General features: G+C 43.7%; 1 protein-coding gene and 1 long non-coding RNA gene across 5 annotated transcripts; both read right to left on the bottom strand.

Annotated features, from left to right (window-relative positions):
- Nucleotides 1-3,071: 3,071 nt before the first annotated feature.
- On the bottom strand, nt 3,072-6,659 carry LOC148326602 (uncharacterized). 3 transcript variants are annotated; one of them, XR_015845817.1, is made up of 10 exons: nt 6,603-6,659; nt 6,263-6,534; nt 5,988-6,170; nt 5,642-5,941; nt 4,639-5,357; nt 4,449-4,551; nt 4,069-4,387; nt 3,460-3,981; nt 3,289-3,391; nt 3,072-3,227 (listed from the first exon to the last, which is right to left on the bottom strand). It is a non-coding gene; the product is annotated as an uncharacterized LOC148326602 (long non-coding RNA). The 3 variants fall into 3 exon arrangements; XR_015845816.1 differs by having other exon boundaries at nt 4,639-5,941; XR_015845818.1 differs by lacking the exons at nt 4,069-4,387; nt 4,449-4,551 and having other exon boundaries at nt 5,112-5,941.
- A 3,042-nt stretch (nt 6,660-9,701) lies between these two features.
- Nucleotides 9,702-15,943, bottom strand: LOC148326603 (uncharacterized). Of its 2 annotated transcripts, none has more exons than XM_088309297.1 (4): nt 15,653-15,943; nt 13,078-13,640; nt 11,967-11,999; nt 9,702-11,061 (listed from the first exon to the last, which is right to left on the bottom strand). In XM_088309297.1, exons 1-4 carry the CDS (start codon nt 15,819-15,821, stop codon nt 10,543-10,545), a joined length of 1,284 nt encoding a protein of 427 aa, XP_088165423.1. In that variant the 5' UTR covers nt 15,822-15,943; the 3' UTR covers nt 9,702-10,542. The 2 variants fall into 2 exon arrangements, with proteins under 2 accessions (XP_088165423.1, XP_088165422.1); XM_088309296.1 differs by having other exon boundaries at nt 9,702-11,064.
- Between the last annotated feature and the right edge of the window lie 2,111 nt (nt 15,944-18,054).

Consider the following 18,054-nt stretch of genomic DNA (forward strand, 5'->3'; position numbering starts at 1 on the left):
GTGCAGCGTAAGGTTGAAAACTGATTAAAAACAGCAGTACATGTGTGATAAAACAATCAAGTATGATATACATGGGACAGCAATATAGCATGATGCATTTAAAATGAATCAGTGTTCAGGGGAAAAAAAAAAAAAAAAAAAAGGGGGGGGGGTTGTTCAACCAGCCAGCCTCATGACGCGTTTCAAACTAGGCCAATCACAGGGCTTGAACAGCACACCACATGACGCATTTCAAACTAGGCCAAGCACAGGGACTCAAACACCATAACTTGTTCAAACTGGACCAATCACAGCGGAACAAGGCTCCCGCCTTTTCCTTGCGCTCAGCGTGTCATTTGCTCAAAGTTGGCAGTTTGCTCAGAAGCAACTTTGGCCCCGCCCGCCATTTACTCGCGTTCAGCGCGCCATTAATTCCAATCTTAGCCGTTAGCTCAGTAGCTAAAAGGCCCCGCAATTAACACACGCTGAGCCCGCCATTTTAAACAGTTTTTAGCAGTTAGCCCAGCCATTACGAAGCCACAATGCAGCGAAAACAACCATGGACGACATCATAAGTTACAACTACATTGCAGGCGAGGCAAATAAAAAAATAATTAAAAAGCGCGCCATATAACCCCGTTTTAGCAGTTAGCTCCGTGACTCTTATCCCCAGCAATTTACGCCCGCTCAGCGCGGCATTAAATCCGGTTTTAGCAGTCAGCTCGGGGACTCCTAGACACCACCAATTCACTCGCGCTCAGCGTGCCATTAATTCTAATCTTAGCCGTTAGCTCAGTAGCTAAATGGCCCCCGCAAATTAACACAAGCTGAACCCGCCATTTTAACCGGTTTTAGCAGTTAGCCCAGCCGCCACAATGCAGAGTAAACAATCGTGGACATCATAAGTGACAACTACATTGCAGGGGAGGCAAATAAAACATTAAATAAAAAGGGCGCCATTAAACTCCGATTTAGCAGTTAGCTCGGTGACTCCGAGGCCCCAGCAATTTACACGCACTCAGCGCGGCATTAAATCCATTTTTAGCTGTCGGCTCGGGACTCCTAGCGCTCAGCGCGCCATTAAATCCGGTTTTACCTCAGCCACCACGAAGCCCCAAAGCACAGAAAACCAACCGTGGACAACGCAAGGAGCAACAATCTTACAAGGAGGTAAAAAAAAAAAACTACACCGGAGCTCAAGCATCAGCCGTCAAAACGAGCATTAAAGTTCAACCCAGCAGCAACACATCATATCAACAGCATGAAACAATTCCACCACAATACAAATAAGCTAGCCATTTAACTAAAAAGCATCAGCGAAGAGAGGTGCTTACCTTTCGAAGGTCCGCAGGAGAAAGAACGAAAATTCAGCTCGCGCCTAAGGTGACGCCTCAACTATGGAAGCCTCGAGGGACAAATTTCATGCACGCGATTATGCTGCATTTTGGACGAAAACAAACTTTTATCACCCTTTCTCCACGTTTAAAGACCTAAGGATAACGAGTAACATTGCAATGAGGAAAAGGTCAAGTTTAGAGTTAATGCTCAGTTGTCTCAAGAAATAACATGTGCATAGGGGGGAGGGGCGTACATGCGTGAAGAAGCACTGAGACAAACAAGTTGACGTTTAAATTTTGAACATGGACACGTGACTTTTAAAAAAATTATCGAATGAATAGGCAGAGATTGTTTTTTTGTTTTTTTTTAACTTTATTGAATTAATGAAACAAAACAATATCACATTCAATTAAAAAAATAAACCAATTATCAAATATATGGTATAAGGGTATCTGATTATTAGATACATTCTAATGACAATTAAATAAAACAGGCCCAGTATTATAAAGACAAATGTAAAAAATGAAACGGCTAAGACACCAAATTCAAACTACGTGGGACATTATTCCCTTACTTTGCCTGTGTGGAATTTCTAGTCATGCATGAGCTCAATGCTAACCTGGCCAGCTAACAGAAGGCAGGATTTTGCCCACCTTGTTCGTATGATTGGCTGTCTCGCAATGTTTGTTCAAAGCTTCACTCATCTTGTTTTACTATACAAGTTTTATATATGTACCACTTTTAATGTTAGGAGAATTGACATTTAACTACTTGCCCTCCATTACTTTTATCTACATGAAAAATTTAACTTCTGCTTTCTACGAATGCCGAACCTGTTGCATGTTTATCAACATTGTTAGTCGAGTTTTAAAGTTTGAAAGCATGTTTAAAGTCACCCTTTGAATGTTTGGGGGAAATGCCATTCTACACTTGTCATTTTTCAAAAACATGCATATACTGCCACTCACAAGTTCAAATAGACCACTTGAAATCACTTGACAATTTTAATTCATGTACAAACGCACATATGGAGCATACAAAAAGGAAGTTTGACAATTCACTTAAAAAAAATAAAATCTCAAAACAATATATCAGACCACATTTGCCTCAAATGAAGCATTGCCTTCATGCACAACTCAGTCCAAAATGGCCATCATGCAGTCAGTGTTGGCAGTGCACACCCAGTGAGTTTGTGATAGACCAAAGATAACAACAAAGAAATACTCTCCCTGTCCACTTGGCACTTTGCTCTCCAAACGTTGTTAGAACGCTGGAAGCTGCTGACCTTGGAGCATCACTTGACGGGAGCAATCATTCCTTGTCCACAAACGGCCTGTAACAAAAATGTTCATGTGCCACTTGTTGATGGATTTGCATGCATGCGTTTTCTTAACTTTGTCCAGCCTTTCATCCGGCTCCTCTTCTGCCCTGTCAATTCGAATTTATGACTTCCGCCGCTGTTCTGAGACTCCCGTCTCGACCGCTTCCTTCTCCAACCTGCAACAACAAACATCGACTTGTATGTCACCATCTTATTTCATGTCTGTGCCCATCCTGCAAAACTTTCAGTTGTGGACTTCTCACTTAATTGTGCGATGACGACTCTCGTCCAGTGGTTCTTAGCACCACTTGGGCCATCCCGCACTGCTGCCAGCCTGTTACAAGAAAAAGGGGGGGGGGGGGGGGGGGGGGGCAAAAACAGTGGAAGAAGGGGCAAATAGGAACTCAACTTCTCCCCATCATGCAGTCAGTGCACACCCAGTGAGTTAGTGATAGACCAAAGATAACAACAAAGAAATACTCTCCCTGTCCACTTGGCACTTTGCTCTCCAAACGTTGTTAGAACGCTGGAAGCTGCTGACCTTGGAGCATCACTTGACGGAAGCAATCATTCCTTGTCCACAAACGGCCTGTAACAAAAATGTTCATGTGCCACTTGTTGATGGATTTGCATGCATGAGTTTGCTTAACTTTTTCCACCCTTTCATCCGGCTCCTTTTCTGCCCCGTCAATTCGATTTTATGACTTCCGCCGCTGTTGTGAGACTCCCGTCTCGACCGCTTCCTTCTCCAACCTGCAACAACAAACATTGACTTGTATGTCACCATCTTATTTCATGGCTGTTTCCACTTGGCTGCTTACCCCCACCGGGTCTTTCATACTATGTGGCTCATTGTCCATCCTGCAAAACTTTCAGTTGTGGACTTCTCACTTAATTGTGCGATGACGACTCTCTTCCAGTGGTTCTTAGCACCACTTGGGCCATCCCGCTCCGCTGCCAGCCTGTTGCAAAGAAGGGGGGCAAAAACAGTGGAAGAAGGGGAAAATAGGAACTCAACTTCTCCCCATCATGCAGTCAGTGCACACCCAGTGAGTTAGTGACAGAGCAAAGGTAAGAACAACAAAGAAATAGTCTCCCTGTCCAGTTGGCACTTTGCTCTCCAAGCGCCGTAGCATCTGCTCCTCCTCGTCCGGGGCCGCTACGGAAAAGACAGTCTCATCTTAACAAGTGTCATCATCCATTTGATTTTGCAACACTCGCCTCAAAAGCCAACAAGCTGTTCATCTTAGAGCGTCTTCATTGTACGGCTGCAATCTTTCCTCTTTGAGCCCTGCCCCACTTTGTTGATGCATCGGCCGTGCGTTTTGAGACCCCCGTCCAACCTGCAACAACAAACATTGACTTGTATGTCACCATCTTATTTCATGGCTGTGCCCATCCTGCAAAACTTTCAGTTGTGGACTTCTCACTTAATTGTGCGATGACGACTCTCGTCCAGTGGTTCTTAGCACCACTTGGGCCATCCCGCTCCGCTGCCAGCCTGTTGCAAAGAAGGGGGGCAAAAACAGTGGAAGAAGGGGCAAATAGGAACTCGACTTCTCCCCATCATGCAGTCAGTGTTGGCAGTGCACACCCAGTGAGTTAGTGACAGAGCAAAGGTAAGAACAACAAAGAAATAGTCTCCCTGTCCAGTTGGCACTTTGCTCTCCAAACGTTGTTAGAACGCTGGAAGCTGCTGACCTTGTAGCATCACTTGACGGGAGCGATTATTCCTCGTCCACAAACGGCCTGTAACAAAAATGTTCATGTGCCACTTGTTGATGGATTTGCATGCATGCGTTTTCTTAACTTTGTCCACCCTTTCATCCGGCTCCTCTTCTGCCCCATCAATTCGATTCTATGACTTCCGCCGCTGTTCTGAGACTCCCGTCTCGACCGCTTCCTTCTCCAACCTGCAACAACAAACATCGACTTGTATGTCACCATCTTATTTCATGTCTGTGCCCATCCTGCAAAACTTTCAGTTGCGGACTTCTCACTTAATTGTGCGATGACGACTCTCTTCCAGTGGTTCTTAGCACCACTTGGGCCATCCCGCTCCGCTGCCAGCCTGTTGCAAAGAAGGGGGGCAAAAACAGTGGAAGAAGGGGCAAATAGGAACTCAACTTCTCCCCATCATGCAGTCAGTGTTGGCAGTGCACACCCAGTGCGTTAGTGACAGAGCAAAGGTAAGAACAACAAAGAAATAGTCTCCCTGTCCAGTTGGCATTTTGCTCTCCAAGCGCCGTAGCATCTGCTCCTCCTCGTCCGGGGCCGCTACGGAAAAGACAGTCTCATCTTAACAAGTGTCATCATCCATTTGATTTCGCAACACTCGCCTCAAAAGCCAACAAGCTGTACATCTTAGAGCGTCTTCATTGTACGGCTGCAATCTTTCCTCTTTGAATCCATCTCTGAGCCCTGCGCCACTTTGTTGATGCATCGGCCGTGCGTTTTGAGACCCCCGTCCAACCTGCAAAACAAGCACAGGAACGCACACTTTTACTTTGAAGATCATCACTTTGTCTTGTGAAGATTCAAGTCAACTGCTGGCTCCCTTATGGCCGCTCGTGTGAGACGTGCGCAGCGGATCTATGCTGGTGATCTCCGCCCGGTCAAGGATGCCGCCGACCAAAGCGTTCCAGGAGTCGAAAGTTGCGACTGGAGGTGAGCCGCAATTCAGCAGCCGGACAGGAAAGGTGGCGAGTACGAAGCACTGCTGTTCAGCCAAAAACAAAAGAAAGAAAAATCGGCACATCTGGGCAATATGGCACATTTTTTTCATTAATTTTTTCTTTGTCAACTTTCTTTCAGCCGCCAACTTATAGTTCACATTTAACTCTGCAAAAAGGAAAAGCAGAGTTGTGAGCGGGACACTTTATCTACGGACTCATGAAGCCGGTCCAAGTTGCTCTCGGTTGCACTCGTCCGGTCCGGTGCCGCCACAACACTGAAGCACAAACAAATGTTACGTTGCAAATATGACACTGTTGGATTTCTTACCCTCGTCTCGTTCGTCTGGGCGCCTCTCACTTTCCACTGCAATGCCACCTTAAAACTTATTGCACAAGAAAACAGTTCAATGATTAACACTTCCATTTGCACAGCAAACAAAAATTGGGGGGGGGGCTGTTAATGGTAGCTGCAGCCAGTCCAAAATCCCCATCATGCAGTCAGTGCACACCCAGTGAGGAAGTGACAGAGCTGAGACAAGAACAACAAAGAAATACTCTCCCTGTCCAGTTGGCACTTTGCTATCCAAATACGCACCTTAGCATCTGGTCCTCCTGTCCGGCGGGAACGCTACGGAAAGGATGCGTCGTCATCCATTCGATTGCGCAAGACTTGCCTCAAAAGCCAACGAGCTGTTCATCTTGGAGCGTCTTCAGAGGACGACTGCAAGCGTTCCTCTTCATCAGCCCGTCAATCTCCGAGCCCTGCGACAATCAACAATGTTGTCGGGCGCCACTTGTTCATGTACACGTCACGTGTTTTGTTAGCTTTGTCCAGTCTTTCATTCAGCTCCTCCACGCTGCAAAACAAGCACATGAATGCAGACTATTACTTTGTTGACGACCACTTGGATTGTTCCTTTGTTTTGTTTTTTTTTTTAAATGCATGTACTTCTGATCCTGTTCTGGTTCTCAAGGTGCCTCCTGTCCCAACCGGCTTCCTCTTCACCCTGCAAAATAAGGACGGAGGCTGAGTGGCCAACATTTCACACAATGTGCTGTTATACAATGTGAACGAAAACAAGACTCCATTTCCGGGGAAGCGGTTCATCTCTGATCTTGTCACGGTCGCTCGGTACAGAAGCATCACAACGTCGTGGAGTGTCACCGACTTGATTGGAGCGTCTACTTTGTTAGTTTCCCCTCACCGTCCTTTCGTCCACCCTGCAAAACGTACAATGTGCAATTAGTTGTGCGCCGCTCACAACACTGTGCGCATGAATAATTCTCACCATCATCGGGTGGTTCTTGGTGCCTCTCGGACCATCACGCTCCGCCGCCGCCCGCCAACAACCTGCAAGTCATCAGTACCGGGGAGGGGAGTGAAAGGAACAAGTACGTACAACCGTGTGACCAGTTAATAAAACACCGACTAAACAAAATGTGTGTCATGGACAAGTCATATGCTGATGTGTTGTTGTCAGAATGATCAAACTCAACATGCCGCATTGCCAGGATGAGACGTTCAGCCCAAACAAGAAAAATCAGCAAATGACTTCTCGGCCATATATACTTCATTTAGTGGTGGGCGTCGTACTTTCTTACCTTGCTTTTTGCCCCCTCAAAACACGAACTCATTACCCTGGTCCACATCCTCTTGATGCCCCTTAGCCAATCTGGTGGCTCCACATCTCACAAACACCGCTGGTGTCTGTGTGCTTATTTGTGTTAGTCAAAATGATGCAGTCCACCCACAAAGCCTACACTGCACACTCTGGCTTTCAATTGCCATCCCCTCACAAGAAAAAAACTGGTCTGGATCCAGACAAGGCACAACTCAATACCATCTCAAGCAAGAACAATTGACTCCAATCAGCCCTCCAAACACTTTCGACACCTGCCCTCATTTCAATCCAACCTCGCCAGCACGGCACACAATCGGCACCCAGAGCCAAATTCAACCAAGGCACGCCACCGAGCTCAACACTCTTCCCCGTCCTGTTCACATGTGTTAACGTTCGCATGCCGCTTGACTCCTGATGTGGAATTGCTCCTCTTCAAGCCTGCAAAACACAAATGCACCGTTAATGGCTTGCTCCTAACTTCATTTGTGCGTTTCACTCATCTAATCTCTTCACCCAGATGGACAAATTCATAAAACTCCCAAAAATAGTAAACTGTAAATTAGCAGCTTGATGCCAACATTTAATAAATATTTTTTCAACTACTCCATTATTCTCAAACAACAAACAAGTTCACTTACCTTTCCTCATACTCAGTTGGACTGAACTTTCAGTGGGGACAGTTAGCATGTGACCTCAGCTCATTTGAGGAATTTACAAAAGAAGCTTTTGTTAAGGCACAGATGAACGTTGCACATTTCGACACAGTCTGGCCTTTACAATTGGACCAGGACGTAGGGGGGAAAAACGTTTAGATGAGCAGACGCTCTCATGTGTTCAGTATGTACACAGTCCCATCCAGAAACAAGCTCAAACTTCACATCACCTGCTTGCTTTGTCTTTTAGGACGTTGTGATCATTTTTAGTTCTGCAGAAAATCAATCAACAAATTAAGTTTACATCTCAACATGTTAATTTTGTAAACTGTCAAGATAGTGCGTTGTATTTACGACCGTAAATACGTCATTGTAGACTACTTTAGCCAATTATCAAATCCGCAAGATCTCCAAAAATACTTTTTTTGAGATACCCATCACCTCCTCGCGTGAGCGCTACAAGTGTACAATAAGACGGGACAGGTACAATTTTCCATTTTAACACAACTTACCTCAAATCGGACAGATGATCCAAGTTTGCAGTCCAAAAAAAATGGCATTGTGCTTTGCCGTCCAAACCAGATTAAGTGTCCTGCGGCCGAAAATTCTGAGAAAAATATAGCGAGGAACGTGTTGGTCGCGTAAAGAGCGGCAGCGGGAGAACAGTCGCGATTTATGGCTGCATTTGGAGCGGAAAGTGTTCAAATATGAATTATTGACAATTGGCGTCAATGGTTAGACAAAAAAAAAAAAAAAAAAAAAAATAAAAAATCACATTCACAAGTTCACAAAACAAACACCCTAGAAAAATAAATTGCACATTAGTGCAATAACCCAGTACATGATTTTAAAAAAAGTTACAAATGCAAGGAGGCCTACCTAAGATTGGGTGAAGAGAAAACTTTTTTTTTTTACCTCGACAGTAAACTTCATAAAACCAGACAAGGAAATGAAAAATTAAACAATCACCTGAAATAAAATGCACTAAATGGTCAAACCAATGAAAACCCTTATTGTTCACTTGCAAGTACATAGTCATCAGGTGTATCATTCACAACGTCTCTAAAAGAAACACACGCGCGCGAGCGCACACAAAAAAGAGTAACAAAGCAAAAAGAGCTGGCCAGCTTGAAACAAATAAATATATTTCAAATTGTTGCAAAAGAAACAAAGAGCGCAATGCGCTAAATTACCCAAAAGGTAGCGAATTGCGACGTGTTGTGCTCAAAACCCAACGGCTGTTACGTCCCGCAAGTGTGCAACTAGTGCAACAAGCAAAATGTCATTTTGAAAAAGTGCAACAAACATCAGCTCGCGTGTTCGCTTACCAGGGAAAATGGCCACCTGCTCATTTTGCCGCACCTGCACTTGATGATTTCCTTGCATACACCGGTTTCCAATTGACCCTCAGGTCTGACGTCACGCCCGCCATTCAAAGCCAACCTCCTTCTTCGCTGGCTCGTCAACGGCGCTTTGCACACTCTAGCGCCACCCGGTGATCTGTCATGATGACTGCTTTGGTTTCGCGTGGGAATTTGTGCAGCAATTCCACGCCACCAAAATCAAACAACTTTGCGATCATGACACAACATGACATCGTCCTAAGGCGCCACCTTGTCGCCATCTTCTGGTCAGTCGGAAAAATGCCATCGGTGACAACTTCCGGGAATCTAAAACAAATCGACCAGACGGTCTGGTCCGTGTCACCTTTGGTCGTTGGTTATTATTACGTTTGAAAACTAATTTTAAAAATAGAAAAACAACTCGTTATTTGATTTTCACTGTAATATGAAAACACCAGAATTGAAATACAGCTTGACATTCAAGTTGGTTGTATGGAAAAAGTAAGGAAAAGTCTAAAAACTGTTTTCTTTTCACATTTTAATTAAAAAACGAGAATGGACTATAGCACGAGAATCAAAATATGGCTCGCTTATTTGACGTTCCCGGAAGTTGTCACCAGGAGCATTTCTCCTATTGACCGCGAGATGGCGACAGCTTGGTGCCTGAAGACGACCTGGATCTTGAATGCTCATTTCTATCCTAACCCTTGCAAAATGCTTGAATAAATATTTGAAGGCGTTCTTTTATTTGTAATTGTTTCATCTATAGCAAACAGTGAACCCTTGAATGTTGAACACAATCAATTCTGCGAGGCTGGGCAATCTGTCAATTTGAAAAAAAAAAACATAAATAAAATGAAACCGAAATACACAGAGGACAAAGTTTCGCCATCATATAATTTAAATACTGCCCAAGTAATGGTTACGTTGTAATTTAGTACAATATATGCAGAGCTAAATGGCATTTATTTGCGATCTTTGAATCAGAAAAACCAAAACATTTGTCATGAATTACATGCAAAGAACATTTTATTGATTATCATTTACCGTTTGTTGATTGGTTAGGACAAATCACATGGTTCTAGTCAGGCCTGGTCGTACGCCCATTTTTGGGGCAGGTGGCGGAGGCTAAACATTTTAAAAAAGGGTTGGATTACCAGCGGCTGGAGGTTGAAGTACCGAGATCCCGGCCGGAAGGTCGAGGACTGACTGGTAAAAAGGTGTCAAGTGCCCAGCTCTGGCAAACATGTACTCAACCTTCTGTTTGACAGAGAGGTGCATAAAAAGACCCACAATCCCAACAGTCCCTTGAATTCTGCAGTCGGGATGTTGCGCTTCCAACCAGCATATTCCTCCTCACCATGTTCCTCTTTGGTGCTCCTTCTAAAGTAGCAGCAGTTTGTTGGTGCTCAGAACCGGAGCGCGTTAGTCCATCAGCCTTCAATATTGTCTCGATCTATGGACTGCCCCAGTGACAGAATTTCATCTAGGACCGCACTTTCTCAAAGCCTTCGGAAGCTCTCTGTGCCACAGATGAGCAGGCAACATTTTCCTCTTCTTTGCCCATCTATAATGCTCAATGCGGTTCGTCAAATGCTCCACAAAGACTTGTTAGGGTCGAAAACGCTGGATGGTGACATTTTGAAACTCGTCCTCAAATCTCTTGGGGTCTTCGTTGCCGGACCTGGCAGCCTCCCTCGGTCTTAGCACACCGTGGATTCCGCTTCTCTGCCTAAAATTGACAAACCACCCCTTACTTGCCTTAAATTCCTCAGCACTGCTGCCAGGGTTGGCTTGGGTTAGAGCATTATGCAGCTCCCTCGCCTTAGCACAGATGAGCGTCTCGGACACAGTGTCGCCCCGCAAATGTTTATGAGTAATCCACTCGAGCAAAACTTTTTCCACTTCTTCCACTTTGTCAGTTCTTCTGCTGCTCAGCGTTTTTATGCCTTTTGCCACATCCGCAGCTTTGATGGCTTCTTTCCTCTTCAATATAGTCGACACCGTTGACTTGGCCATATTGTACTGAGCAGCCAGGTCCGAGACACGTGTACCTCTCTCCCACTTGGCAATAAGTTCCTTTTTCAGTGCTATTGTTGTCATCACAGTTTTCCTCCTTGGCTTGTCATCCTTCTGTGGTGACGTGGGATACGTATCACACACACACACACACACACACACACACGCACACGCACACGCACACGCACAAAAATAAACACTTTAGTACAATACCGTATATAATACGCGTACTTACTTGCATTGGGCACGTTCGTGGAGAAGAAGAGAAAGAAGAATGAGATGAATAAGACCGTAAGCCCAAAATAAGGTAAGCACATTTGAATAGTAAATTAAGTTAAAAAAAAAAAAGCCAGCTAATGACGTTTAAATAAACCTCTGCATTTAGCATCTCTCCCGCGCCGGCATCATGCACGGATGCTTTTTTTTTTTGGTTGGGGGTTGAGACGGCTGGGGGCCGACAATTCTTATGACTAAGGCCAGAGGGCCGAGGCCGAAAGGCTACCCAGATTGCTGCTCGAAGGTGGGAAACTGACCAGCAAAAAGGGACCAAGTGGCCAGAGCTGTTTATACCGTTTTAACTTTTAGGACTGTGTGGTAGTTTCTGGTCAAATTTACTTGAAGTTTAAAAAAAATGAAATCTAAAATAAAATCATTATATTACAATACAAAATGTTTTCTTTGTAAGACTATCATCAATGTCTTGTTGATCTGCTTTTCTTCTTGTATGAGGCAAAAGACAAATTTCCACTTTGTGGACAATAAATGAAACCACATAAGTGAAAATCCACTATATTCAACACTTCTAGTGCGGTGGGCCGTAATGAAATTCGACAAAAAAAAACATTTTTGATTTATTGTAGGATTTTTTTCAACTTGAAATTGAACAACTTTCCACTTTGTTATGATATGCAGTAAACACATTGATCACAAAATTTGGCAGTATGTGCACCGCAGATGTACTTTTGGCAGTTTCTGCATGTGGTTTGTGTCTTTGTGTCCTTTAGTGGTCCACACACCTCGCAGCGCTTCCTCTTTCCACCAGCAGCAACCTAGAAGAAGAGGGAAAAAAAATCAAATATTAGGATATTTTTTATTTATTTCTGACGTCACCCCAACACAGACACAGCAAACAACTGCAACATGACACTTACCATGGCTTGAGAAATGTGATGCCATGGGCATGTGGGACGTAACACTTTCCATCTGATCAAGGAAAAACCTTGTTCTTTGAAGCTTCTTTTGGTTCCAGTCTGAGTTGATTACCATCCAGATTGTAAAGGTTTCTCAAGCCAAGACATCCGGCAAAATAGAAACTATCACGCACGAGTGGCCACTGAAACGTTCTTCTTTGACGAAAATAGCAGCTTGTCTATGTTGGCGCCACTTCAGTGTACCGGCGAGCATGACCTCTGCCCAGTTAGTTATTGTTCCATCACAATGTATCGTGCTTATGAATGATTTATTTATTTTTTAATCTGTTCATTTTGCAGAGCTGGGCAGTCCGTTCCGGCAGCGGCCTGGCCAGATGTCGATGTTTGGCACAAATTTAAAAAAAAGGGATCAATTAATTGTAGTCCGGCTCGCGAATCGGCCCTCTGGCGTGTGATGTGGTCGCAGCCAAATGGGCAAATGACAAAAATTGCCTCAGAACGAGTCTTTAGCCCGACTACCAACTTGCATTGGGTAATATTCTTTGAGTTTATGTTTTCCGCATGGTCCCTGAAGTGCAAACAAAGGTGATTGGCTCATGTTACAGGGTGATTGAAATGTTATTTTGTTCTATATGAGATGCGGAGTAGTTGCGACAGTAGAGTCGAATGAAGTTGGCAGCACGACGTGTGTGAGATCGGCCCACTTGATCAACATAAACATGACACATCGGGCACGTTCGTGGAGAAGAAGGAGACAAAGAAGACCATAATAAGGAAAGCGAATGTGAATAGTAAATTAGCCAACGGTACCAAGATCCCAGCCGGAAGGTGGGGGACGGACCGGCAAAAAAAGGGTCATGTGCCCAGCTCTGGAATTTAATATTGGCTCATGCCTACTTATGTTGGTTTTCTTCTTGCAAATTTGAAAAAACACACAAGGTCACATCGCTGTTCTAAATACACAGCGAAAGCCTACCTTTTTCAGGGATATTTTTGGACGCTCCTGCAGTACCAGGTTTTCCCGACTAGTGCTCGGCTGAGCGAATTCTTTGGCTGTGTAAAAGTCACTCAAAGTCATAGCCTGAAGTGCAGTCCCGTCTTGCTGTTTGGGACAATCAATTGCGAGGCCGCGGTCCGTTCCGCTCTCGCGTTCTGGTGCAAAGCTTTTATTGTATTCTGTTTGCCATTCATTAGCTTCATTGGCTAATGGCTCAGACACTTTGGTTTTCTTGCATCTACGTATATCAGGCAATGGCACAGATGTTTGTGCTGCACATGGCTCTGACATCCCTGTTTGCTCCATACCAGCTAATGGCTCAGATTCTCCCTCTGCAGATGACAGCGGCACGTCTGTTTGTTCTTCTTTAGTCGTTGGCTGCAAAGCATCAGTGCGTTTGTCTTTCCACAGACTCGCCTGTGGCTGAGCATGCTCCATTTTGGACCTTTTGGTACTTGGCTGTGCTTCTGTCGCCTCTGGTATGTTCGGCGCCGGTGGCTGCTCTCGCACAGCTGTAGCCATTCGAGACAATCTTTTGTGATCTTTTGGGAAAAACAAACATCCTAAGTCAAGAAAATGTCTGACACACTAAACAATCATATCTCAAGGAGAAATTGACTTTCTGGATTGATTGTACAGTGAACCCTCGCTACTTCGCGGTTCACCTTTCGCAGGTTCAGTGCTTCGCGGGTCTAAAAAATATTCGGGGGCATTGTAGTTTCGCCGAGCGGCACGACGGGGCGCTGTAGCGGTTAGACGGCCGGCGTGCGGCGAAGAAGAGCGTGGGCGAAGAGGAGAGTGGACAAAGAAGAGCACGTTCCCCCGGGCACGATTTGGGGCGACGTTTCGCGCGGTTCGGACCGTACCAGAGCTCCGGCCAGCGTGCGTGGCAGTTAAGCCGAAGAGGAACAACTTCCGCCCGGGCACTAGCGGGGCGACATTTCGCTCCGTTCGGGACCGTGCAAGAGCTCCGGGGGAGACCGGCCGGCGTGCGTGGTAGTTAAGCCGAAGAGGAGCACCTTCCCCGGGCACGGGCGGTGCCAAGCGGCCCCTAAGTTTAACCGAATGGAAGCTCCGGGGGAGGAGGGCGGGCGTGTGTCACAGTTAAGCCGAAGAGGAGCACCTCTTCCGCCCGGGCACAGGCGGAGCGCGAGGCTGTCAGTTATGAATGAATAAATGAATAAATAAATAAATGAACCTTTCATTTCACAGGGTACACCGGACGGCGTACCAGCAGGTAAAGGTCGAAGTAATTAAATAAATACAAAAAGAAGTAATTGAATAAATACAAAAATAATGGCTGGGGAATAAAAAAATAATAAGTTTTAATAATAATTATTTTTTTTTTGTTATAACATGAATTTCACTCTCTCTCTACCCGTATATATATATATATATACATATATATATATTTATTTATTTATTTATTTTTTTTTTAAGCATTTTTGAAGGTGCGCCGCTACTTCGCGGATTTTCAGTTTTCGCGGGTGGTCTCGGTCCCCATTAACCGCGATAACCGAGGGTTCACTGCATATAATTGTTGTCGGGTCTCTGGAGTGCCTGCCAAACCATCGAGTGTGAAAATAAACAACCAAGTAAATCTTCTGTGGGCTGCCTATTATTTAAAAAAAAGGGGTTTGTGAGTGAGCCAATCAGAGTTTTGCTAATTGTGCTGTTCACAAATAAACAAATTAAAAAATGCCTCCACACAGTTCTCTGCCCATAACCTGGCAACTAGGTTCGGAAACAATCTGGGGACTGGCAGTTTGCGTCAAGCTTTTAATTCTATTGTATTTGTATGTATGACTTTTAATGATTGTGCATTTAAGGCCATCCCAATAGATCTGAAAAGAAACAATATGTGACTTCATTAATCCAAGAGGAAGCGTTTGAATTATTTAATCTTTTATTCAAATCTGAGCAATAGAATTTTCTTAGCATTTACATATTGGGTGCTACCCGACTTTGCAGGTGTGCCTAATATTACGGTAAATGTATTGTACAGTGTTATTAAATCTGAGCATTAGAATTTTGAAACATCACGTATTGAATACAAAAAGATTTTACAGGTGTTCGTGTACTGAATATTATGGTCCAGCAGTGGACTGAATTTGGCTGCATGGCATTTGTTTCAATTGACTTAAGACTCTAGAGAAGAACATTACATTACATAGAAGCACCGTACCTTGCAGAACAGCATCGTGATGTGTTTTTATATACCCTATTCAGTATTATTTTCCATTGCACTCTCTTATTTATCTAATTTATATATTTGTCTGTATTATTGTTGTATTGCACTGGAGAGGGGAGCTCTCTCATCTCGTAGCACTCTTGAGTACAATGACAATAAAGGGATTTCTAATTCTAATTCTAATTCTAATTACGGAAATTGGCGACTTGGCAAACAGAAATCAAAAGTGAAACGCAAACAACCACAACACACACAACTTTTAGGGCTCAGAAGGAAAGTATCTAAATACAGTTACTTGAAACGAGCATAGTGTTAATATATTTCATCCCCGTGATTCAAAAGCTAAATGTGAATGTTACAAACCGATGCTGGTTATATTGAGCTCATTGTTCAATAAGGAGCGCAGGCAGTCGTTCTCCTCTTGGTATCCTTTGACAATGAGAGCCACTTCTTGAAATATTTCCATGGCCAAGCTGGTAAAGCGTTCGCTTAAATGGATCTGGAACGCTTGCATTTGGCTGACGCGCGACATATCGGAAGCAATGAAATGCAATGCAACAGCTGTTTCTCTTTTTGCATGAACTGTCAATACACGGTCTGTGAACCTATTTCGCGCATGCGCAAAAAGTCGACCATCTTTGATCGTCAAGTACAGCAACGACACTAGGACAAAACACGTGGCGTTGCCGCTGCGCTATCTGCGCTAGGAATTAGTAAATCAATTCATAATCATATTCATAAAGTATCCATGAAAGCCTGACATATACAATGCTTATGTATAATCTTGCTCCATTGTAGAAATGTTTTAAATCTTTTAGTTTTCGTGCAACTAACCGCTGTAGGCTACTATCTCCCCATCTGTCTATCAAGTATTTTTTCCAATCGAATATCCAGCAAAATTAAACAAAACATTTCTCAGTGAAGCATGAAAATAATAATAATAATAAAAAACCCTCAAACAAACATTTCGGTACTCGTGTAATCTGAAAATACACATTCTCAGGTCTCTATAGCTTCATAACAAAAACAGTTAAATTGCTCTGGCTCAGAAATTTTGATATACAGTGAACCCTCGGTTATCGCGGATAATGGTGAACGAGACCACCCGCGAAAACTGAAAATCCGCGAAGTAGCGGCGCACCTTCAAAAATGCTTAAAAAAAAAAAAAAAATAATATATATATATATATATATATACGGGTAGAGAGAGAGTGAAATTCATGTTATAACAAAAAAAAAAAAAAATTATTATTAAAACTTATTTTTTTATTCCCCAGCCATTATTTTTGTATTTATTCAATTACTTCTTTTTGTATTTATTTAATTACTTCAACTTTTACCTGCTGGTACGCCGTCCGGTGTACCCTGTGAAATGAAAGGTTCATTTATTTATTTATTCATTTATTCATTCATAACTGACAGCCTCGCGCTCCGCTTGTGCCCGGGCGGAAGAGGTGCTCCTCTTCGGCTTAACTGTGACGCGAGCATGCCCTCCTCCTGCGGAGCTTCCATTCGGTTAAACTTAGGGGCCGCTATATATATATGCTCCATAGTTGCTGATTAGAAAATTGGCTTCGTCTGACTCACCAATCAGAGGATGGACTGATGATGACCCTATGTTGGCCTTAAGAGAATTTCAAATCTGAATGGTTAAAAGAAACATTGCTACAATAGTTTGAGTTGCAATGGCTATCAATGTTGATTCTGAAGGCCTTGGGCAGTGTCCATCGTCTCTGTTAAATTGTCAAATTGTAGTCATTGCAGTTTCACGCAATTGCCAGTAGGGGGCCTTAACACTCCAACAATACTCTTGATATCCCAGATTGCTGATTCGTGGATTTGTGTGTCAACTAAAACACGCGCACGCACACCCACGCGCGCACATCAACTTTTACTGAAAAGGACTATTTCACAGTTTTTGTTTCCGCAAAATATTTAATTCATTTGTGGTTTTGTGAAGCAAGACAACTTGTTTTAATAAGAAAGGGTTAGTGGAGTTAGCCATAAGCAAAAGGTCACTGCTGGCTGTTAACGTTGACATTTGCACCAACATTTGCATGAACAGCACGCCTGGTGGCCTGAGAAACATTTCTGAAGGAAAACAGCCCACTGCATCGCCGAAGCGAAAATAAATGCCAGCCAATGACCTGCCGGTGTGAAGAAAACATATTCAACTTTCCATATTTGAATGTTGTCCCTCAAACTGGAGCTGCTGGCTGCTTTCTGCTGTTTGATTTGGTTGCAGTGAGTTTTGAAGTTGATGTGAAAAAGATGCCTTCACTATGTGGTGCTGTTTTCCATATGTATGTTCATTGTTTGTTCACAATAAGCAGTCTTCACTCCATTGTTTCTGTCCTAATTGCATTGAACAAGCTCCCACAGTCTGCTTGCATCTTGCTAAATGCAATGTTCTCATATCACCGCAGTAACACTTTTAGCTGAGTGTTATAAACTTCAACACGAGGAAACGGAAAAACTACCTATCTCAATTTCCACCCAGCGGATGGACACACACACGCACGCACACACGGTATGTGAAGAGGGGAGGGACCTCATTTTATTTAATTATGGGACCGCTTTCTACACAAATTAGGAAAGGAAGTAGTCTTAAAGTACTGAATGCAGTCTGGCACAGTGCGGGTGTTTATAATTTAGCCTTTCAACTACCTAACTTGCTGCAGCTTATTAACAGCAGCCAATTTTTTTTTGCATGTGCGCATGCACACACGCGTGTACATAAGTGCTGTACACTCACTTTCATCTTCA

The sequence above is a fragment of the Idiotropiscis lumnitzeri genome, chromosome 11 (genome assembly GCF_059441095.1).
Source record: "Idiotropiscis lumnitzeri isolate Australia: NSW breed Sydney's pygmy pipehorse chromosome 11, RoL_Ilum_1.0, whole genome shotgun sequence".
In the NCBI taxonomy this organism is placed as follows: Eukaryota; Metazoa; Chordata; class Actinopteri; order Syngnathiformes; family Syngnathidae; genus Idiotropiscis; species Idiotropiscis lumnitzeri.

Excerpts from the sequence above, each read along its gene's own strand:
- LOC148326603 (XM_088309296.1), bottom strand. The coding sequence starts at position 15,821 with ATGTCGCGCGTCAGCCAAATGCAAGCGTTCCAGATCCATTTAAGCGAA. Across the intron at positions 13,641-15,652 it reads GCTCAATATAACCAGCATCG|ATCACAAAAGATTGTCTCGA; the intron begins GTTTGTAACATT and ends TTTTCCCAAAAG. Across the intron at positions 11,065-11,966 it reads GAAAGAGGAAGCGCTGCGAG|AAGGATGACAAGCCAAGGAG; the intron begins GTGTGTGGACCA and ends ACGTCACCACAG.